The sequence below is a fragment of the Anser brachyrhynchus genome (genome assembly GCF_964034855.1).
Source record: "Anser brachyrhynchus genome assembly, chromosome: 23".
NCBI classification, from domain to species: domain Eukaryota; kingdom Metazoa; phylum Chordata; class Aves; order Anseriformes; family Anatidae; genus Anser; species Anser brachyrhynchus.
Window position 1 is genome coordinate 7,126,849 of NC_137716.1, and position 7,639 is coordinate 7,134,487.

General features: G+C 58.6%; 1 protein-coding gene across 2 annotated transcripts in view; it reads right to left on the minus strand.

Annotated features, from left to right (window-relative positions):
• REXO1 (RNA exonuclease 1 homolog) overlaps nucleotides 1-5,397 on the minus strand; it is a 42,619-nt gene extending 37,222 nt beyond the window's left edge. Inside the window, exon 1 of one of the 2 annotated variants that reach the window (XM_080566339.1) lies at nucleotides 5,103-5,397. In XM_080566339.1, coding sequence (XP_080422465.1) covers nucleotides 5,103-5,277 — 175 coding nt within the window. In that variant the 5' untranslated portion in view covers nucleotides 5,278-5,397. The remainder of the gene's footprint in view (nucleotides 1-5,102) is intronic. The other variant, XM_080566336.1, reaches the window with a different exon arrangement.
• Nucleotides 5,398-7,639: the final 2,242 nt, after the last annotated feature.

Here is a 7,639-nt window from a genome sequence, read left to right on the forward strand (position 1 = left end):
TCAAAACTCGCAGTTCGAAAACACCCACCAGCAACGATTTGGTAATTACTGTCCTAAACGCAACCGAGGAAAAAACGCGGCCCTGGCGAGGTCCCCCCACAACCCGTGAGGGGAGCACCTGGCCCTGAGCCACGCGACCTCCCCTCCCGGCACAGAAATACCGACCGCTGTCGGCAGCTTTCCCCATTTCTGCTCATTCCGTTTCCCTTCTAGCAAATGTGCCAACAAAAGCGCTTTCCTACAAGAAGCTCGCCTCGCACAGCAACCACAGGAAGGAAAACACGTTACAGGCTTGTCATCCTTCACGCGGCACCAACCCGCACGGCGCGATGCGTGGCACGAGGGCGGTCACAGAGCACAGGGGCTGCTCCCACCCAGCAGCGCTGGGTTCACCACGCGGCCCCGCATTGCGCTGAACAACGCTCCTGACGCCTGGAGGCTCTTCCACGGCCTCGGTCCTACAGCGACGCGTGGGCTGAGGATGGTTAAAGTTCAGGTTTTAAAGCTTAAAGAGCCACTTTAGGTTTTATCGAGCATCATTTTGCACAGCATTTCGCATACAAGTCACGGCCACCCCGTGCGGTTGGTTTTTTTTGGCTGAAGGGAGAGATGAAGCGTCTCGCTGGGCCCTTGCCGCTCCGGTGGCAGGACCGACAGAACCCAGGAGACGAGCCCAAGGACTTGTCAGCGCCTGCCAGGAGCCAGACGGCACTGTTACGGCACCTCACTCGGGGGCTGGGTAGCACAAATCACCTGGAGGGGAAAAGCTCTGCCGGACAGTGCCACAGAAACCTGCCCAGGCACCTTTCAAAGGTGCCATCCAGAGCTGCCCTGCAGAGCTTTGCCCATCCGGACGGCAAATCCGCGCGGCCAGAAAGCTTTGGGCCGTAGGGGAGGACTGCCGCGTGCTCGTCCCCACGCGCTGCTCGAGGCTCAAGTGCTTCAAGGCAGGGTGCTGAAAGCCTCGCTCCTCCACCGCCGCGATCAGAGCCGACAAAGAGGGACCGGCACCTCCAGACCCGGCTGCCGCTTTCTGCTCTGCGCTCAGAACACAGCCGCCTCTCAAGCATCTCCTGACAGCTACTTCCAAACCCACCAAACCAGGGCTGGGTTTCCTTCGGATGTTTGTGAGGAGATGCATTGTGCTTCTTTTATGTCTTTCGGCATACTCAGGACCTAGACTTTGAAGAGAGACCTATTTTTCTCCTCCACAGCTCTTGAAGAGACGCTTTTAGGACTGAAGGCAGTTCTTCCCTCCTACTTAGGCAGCACGCTTTCAAGGCACTTCACACACATTCAATAATCTTTTCATCCTGCTCTGAAGCAGGTGGGTTTCAGTCATTCGGTAGATGGAAAAAGCACTTCAGCCAAGTCAGGATTAGAATTTGCAACCCCCAGGCTCCCGGCCCCACACAGGCTCACGGCCCATCTCTCAGCCCACCACCAGCACCGTGGAAACACCACAGCCGTGAGGCTGTCGCTCAGCACCGGCCTCAGCTTTCAGCCGGTACTGCGTTCCCACAAGCCTCGGGTAGCCGCGCAGAGCCCTGCGCCACAGACGCTGCAACAGGCTTCGCACGAAGCACTCGCGGGACTTGGCCGTGCACCATACGCGTCGCACCGGTTCCCTCCTCACCTGCCCGGTTTGCATTTACCGAGCTGCTTTCGGAGGGGAAGGAAAGCGAACGCCTGCCCCGCGCAAACAGCGGCACAAGGCGGGGAGCGAGCTCCGTCCTCCCGCTGGACATGGTCCCCGCTTCGCTGCTCTCTCGGTGGCTGGGACCACGAGAGCGCCGCCGAAGAAATGAGGATCACCCATCGCCCACACCACGCTGCTCGGGAAGTCTGCAACAGCGACAAGGAGGTGGGGGACGGCGCTGCAGCCCACTAATTCCTCTCCCCTCCGCTCCACCCGGCACATGTCCCCAGCCTCCTCCACCACGGCCTGCTCCCCTCCCCAGTTTTCAAAAGCTACTTCAAAGCCACAGAAGTCCTACTAGGAGTTTTGGGGTTGTTGCCAGTCCTAAGGTGATCCTCAAACATCAAAGTGAACACCAGCCTCGAATCAATATGCTTCGCAGGCCGGCTCTTTAGATGTTCTCTTTTTTTTTTTATTTAGGCTCTATCCCAGAAAACACAGACCTACACTGGGACTCTTGGTGCAGGAACCACCTGTTCGGCAAAAAAAAAGGAAAAAAAAAGTTTTTAAAGCTTATGTGTTAAGCATTGCAATTAAATAGGTGAAAAATGCCTCTTATAAGGCTGCTTTAAAACCAAACAGGCAGCTTCGCTGCCCAGGAGCAACCTGAGCTGGATCGAGAGCCTGCTTTCAAGAAGATGGTTGCCTGCTTGCAGCTGCACTACTGCACCCTCTAGTGTAAGTCTTCAACACATCCTTCCAGGCTAGGTGGCTTCAGCAGGGAGGGCAGGAGCACCGCGTCTGAAGCCATCAGCTGAAGCTAAGCCTCGGCACTGCTTAAAAATAACAGCAAAAGCATCCTCTGTTCCTACAGACGTTTGACACCTTACAGAGCACCCTTCTAAAGCTTCAGCGCTCCGCAGCAGGTTCCTCGCTTATTTTCCATTTCTCAATCTAAAGTAACACAAAAAAACGACTCAAGTCCATCCCTCGGCGGAGGCAGAATGCGCAGAGCCGTGGCTGTGAGAGCCACGCCGAGGTGCCAAGGGGCTGGGGAGGAGGCAGAGCAGGCGCCGAGAGGCAGCGGCTGCAGCCAAGCCTCGGGAGCCGGCTGCTTTGGCGAGCGGCAGACACTTGACCTGAGAGAACTAAACCCCTGCTGCAGCTTTTATTTTTCAAAAAACCGAAGCTTCTCTAAGAGCCGTAACACAACCACCAAACCTCTCTCCCTCCCTACGACACGGACTGCTCCTGGGTCGCCAACGCATCCGAGCCAGGCCCAGCAGGAGCGGGACCGGGATCACTTCTTCCAGCGACTGCCACTCACGCTCAGCTCTCACGGTAACGCTTTTAACCACCATTAGAAGCTGCACAAACTTTCCAGGTGCCCCGAGAGGTTTTCCTAGACACCAACCTTTGCTTCCCCATTTCGTAAGCAAAAACTTGAAGCTGTTCAAAAAGCAAAACCAGCACCAGGTTTATTTGGTACAGCAGCAGCTGTTTCAGGTGGGAGCCCAGAACGGGCAAACCTTGTTCTAAAACTGACGTTCTGCAGATCTTTAAAGGCACTGAAAGGTAACTAAAATATTAAGCACACCTAAAGGGCCCTACCGAGCTTTTCAAATTCAATAGAGCACTGAAGGAGGCAGGAATTTTTGCTTTTATAACAGTGTATGTGTCTGACTGTGACTGTCTTGAATGTGCTTATTTATTTTAAATTAGACAGCTGTCATGGTAAGATGACCTGGTGATCCAGGGACACAAAGAATCATTAATTTTTCAAGTTTATGAATAAGCCAACGTAAAGCAAGCACAATTTAAAAAAAAAAGTGATAAGCTGTGCTTTATTTTGACAACTTTGGCCTGAGGTCGTTAGACCACATGCACGAGCACGTAGGGCCTACCGGAATAACACAGCTTTAACAAGAAGAAAGCGAGCAGCAACCTTCTGGGGGGAAGAACGAAGGCTTCTCTCTGCCAGCACCATAAGCAGATCAGCAAATAATGACTAAGTAAAATGACGAGAGTTGCTGGAAGAAGCGAGCAGAACAATAGCTATCTTTTCCGTAGCCAAGCTTCTTTCTGAGAGAGCTGGCGGCGCTCCACGCCTCGCTGAAGTCCTGCTGGGGCTTCCCACGGCCCCACCGGCAGGACCGGCAGCCGCCGGCGCAGCTCCTGCATCACCTCCAGGCCCACGGGCGGCGCGGCGGGTCGGAAGGCCGCCCCGACGCCTCGCTGCCACGTGAACTCGGCTGCCTGGGGGGACAGGGAAAGGGATGAGAACAGAGCCATCCTCCAGGGGCCTGGCGACAGGAGGAGGCTGTCCTCGGGCAATCGGTTATTGCAGGAAGCTGCTCCCCACCGCCCGTGGGCCGGGCGGTGCCTGCGGGATCCTGCCGGTGAGCACAGGATGGTTTGGGTTGGAAGGGCTCCTCGAAGATCACAGCCTTCACCAGAGCAGGGTGCTCAGAATCACAGCACGGCTGAGGCTGGAGGGGGGGGGCTCTGAGGATCAGCCAGTCCAACCCCCCTGCTGGGCAGGAGCACCCAGAGCACGTCACGCAGGATGGCACCCAGGCGGGTTTGGGCTATCTCCAGAGAAGGAGACTCCACCACAGCCTCTCTGGGCAGCCTGTCCCAGTGCTCTGTCACCCTCACAGGAAAGAAGCGCCCCCTCATAGCCTGCCGGAACCTCCCGCGCTTCAGTTTGCACCCGCTGCCTCTCGTCCTGTCGCTGGGCACAAACTCCAGAGACCGGCTCCGTCCTCTTGCACCCTCCCATACACACTGAGGAGCTCAAAGCCCTGGGTTCACCCTCTCCAAGGATCACAGAATCATTACGGCTGAAAAGGCCTCCGAGATCACCTGGTCCAACCGTCCCCCTCCCACCACTGTCACCACCGAACCCTGTCCCCAAGCACCACGTCCAGCCTCTCCTCGAACACCCCCCGGGACGGTGACGCCACCACCTCCCTGGGCAACCCGTCCCAACGCCTGACCGCTCCTTCTGACAGAAACGTCCCCTCGTTTCCAACCTGAGCCTCCCCCGGCGCAACTCGAGGCCGCTCCCTCCGCTCCTGTCACAGTTACCTGCGAGCAGAGGCCGACCCCCAGCTCCCCACAGCTCTCAGGGAGCTGCAGAGAGCAGCGAGGCCTCCCCTGAGCCTCCTCCAGACCGGGCACCCCCAGCCCCCTCAGCCGCCCCCCGCAGGACCTGTATGGAGCACCCACGCCTCGTGCGGGCCGCCCGGCAGCGCCTCACGGCCCGAGCGTGCCAAGCCCGCTCCCTTCCCCCCGGCACAACCCCTCCGTCCCGGCACCGGCCCCGCTCACAGGCCCCCGTCTCCCCCTCCGCACACCGAGCGGCCCCGGCGAGGCCCGGGGGCGCCTCCTCCGCCCGGGGCTGCCTCGGGCCGGGAGAAGGGAGGCGGGGAGGGGACGGAGGCCGCGGCCGGGGCCGTACCTGCGCCGTGACCCAAGGCGGCGGCCGCACCGGGGGCTCCGCAGCGCGCCGCCACCGGGGGGTGTCGGAAATGGCAGTAGGGCCGGCGGCAGGGGGGGCCCCCGGCCGGCCCCGACCCGCCGGAGCCGAGGAAGGGGCAGTCGATGCCGCGGAAGTAGCCGCTGGAGCGCAGCATGGCGGCGGCGCCGGGCGGCACCGGGCGGCACCGGGCACCGCGCTCCCGCCTCAGCGCCCCGGGCCCGCCGCCATCTTGGGAGCGCCGCGGCCCGGCCCGCGAGGCCCCTTCCCCCCGCCCCCCCCTCCCCCGCGACGCCGCTGCCAGCACCGGGCTGTCCGCGGCGCGCCTGAGCGGGCGGGGAGGGGAAATGGCGGGCGGGGCCGCGGGGGGGGGCGGGAGGAAAATGGCGGCCGGGCGGAGCGGGGAGGGGGGGGGAACTGGAGAGCTGGGGGCTGAGCCCGGCTGAGGGCACGGGGTTGTGCGGCTCGAGGGAGGCCTCGTGGAGGTCTGCGGCTCCCTCACGAGGGGAGCAGAGCTCTGCGCTCTGGGGACGGCGACAGGAGCCGAGGGAACGGCACGGAGCTGGGACAGGGGAGGGTCAGGGAAGGGTTCTGCACCCAGAGGTGGTCGGGCGCTGGGACAGGCTGCCCAGGGCAGCGGGCACGGCCCCGAGCCTGCTGGAGCTCAAGAAGCGTTTGGACATCGCTCTCAGGCACACGGTCTGATTCTTGGGTGGTCCTCTGGGGACCCAGGAGTTGCGCCCAGCGATCCCTGCCCCTCGGGACGCTGCGTGTTGCGGTGATGCTGGGAAGGCTCGGGCCTCCCTCCTTCTCCCCACGAACACTTGGCACGCCTGTGTTCAGCGGGGAAGCTGAGGCACGTCGCAGCGGTCATTTGTCGGCACCAGAGCAGGGACTCGGGGCTGGCCCTGAGGGGTCGCCTGAGGTGAGGGGCACCCGCAACTCCCAAAATGGCCTCAGCCTTGAGGTTTTGGAGGAGGGAGCCTGCCCTCATCCCACCCTGGGAGCGGTGCATCCCCAGCAAAGGAGGCCGGGTTGGGACAACAGCAAGAAACAAAGCCCTTCCAAGAGAAATCCCACCACGTGCAGGCAGAAGCCACAGTTCAGAGACAAGGGATGATCCAGGATAGCTTCATCCCACATGAAAGTGAGGATAGAAGACAGAGTGGAAAGTACTGGGGAGGTGCAGGGAGCCAGCTGGATGACAGAGAAAGGTACACAGCTGGTGGGAGGAGGAAGTTGTGGCCCCAAGGAAGGACAAAAGAAGGATGACAGAATTCGTGGTTCATAGCCATCTTAAAACAAACAAACAAAAAACCTTTATTTTCACTGATCCTTCCTGTATGTCATCCCCCCCGCCCCAGTATCCCAGCAGAACAAACCCAGCTGCTGAAAGTGAGGTAGGAACCCACCTCCTGCTCCTGGCCAAAGCACAGAGAGAATTGAGCAAGGAACCGATGCCCCAGCACTTCCAGGGCTTTGGAAAACCTGAATGATCGATGAAAAGCATCGCTAAAGCTCCTCCCAGCAGAAGGAAGCACACGTGCACCACCGCATACCTCGTTCCCTTTCAGACTCTTCAGTTATAGTCCAAAAATGCAGGATAGAGATTTTCCAAAAGTTTAACACAGATGCTTCATTTAGAAAATGATTTCTGACCCCCAAACCTGGTTATTTTTGGCAGCAAGGAATCCTTTCTGGTAATCCCCATCCCTCGCTGCTGGAGCAAGCGGCACCCATTAGGAAAAGTCACACGAGCACACGTGGGCTGAGGGCTCCTCTCAGCACCACTTCAGACAAACACGACAACTGCATATACGTATTTTTTTAAATCAGGAGGGTGGAAACACCAGGGGACAGCAGCTTTCCTCGGGCAGAAACATGCCACCAACACAAAGTGCTTTACGAGGTACCAGGCAGTGCTCACACCGAGCATCCCCACGCACACTCCTGCCAGCCAGCCTTCTGCCTCCCACAAGCACTAAAAAAGAAAGCCGTTCTTTCCCCAAAAAGAGACAGCATTTTTATTTTTATGAGAAAGAAATTTATTTTATATAACATCAGCTCTAATAGAGAAGACTATATAGAAACATCGCATATGCAGACACACTAAATAATGTTGTTTCCCTGCCTTATAATTCTTGCCCCAGGTTTACTCAACTCAGAAGCTGACAAAATAATATAAAATACTATAAGGTAAACCATTTCTGCCCAGACCTGCAGGATCCAATGTGGAATAACTACCCCAAATCGATTCAGGCTGTCTCTTCCCTCATGTGTGTACGTGATGGTGCTGGCCCAGCTCCTCTGAGCGCGCAGACGCTGCAGTCGGACCAGGTACAGGGAAACGGGCACTCGCCTTCAGGGCAGAGAGTGAGGGGGGCAAGCACCTTTTGGGGGGGCTCAGCACCCCAGATGAGTTCCTCCAACGCTGCTGAGGGACCCGCAGATCAACTACTGGGTTCCCAAGACTGACCCCATCTCCCCCACAATGCTCCCACCTCCTCACAAAATACCCT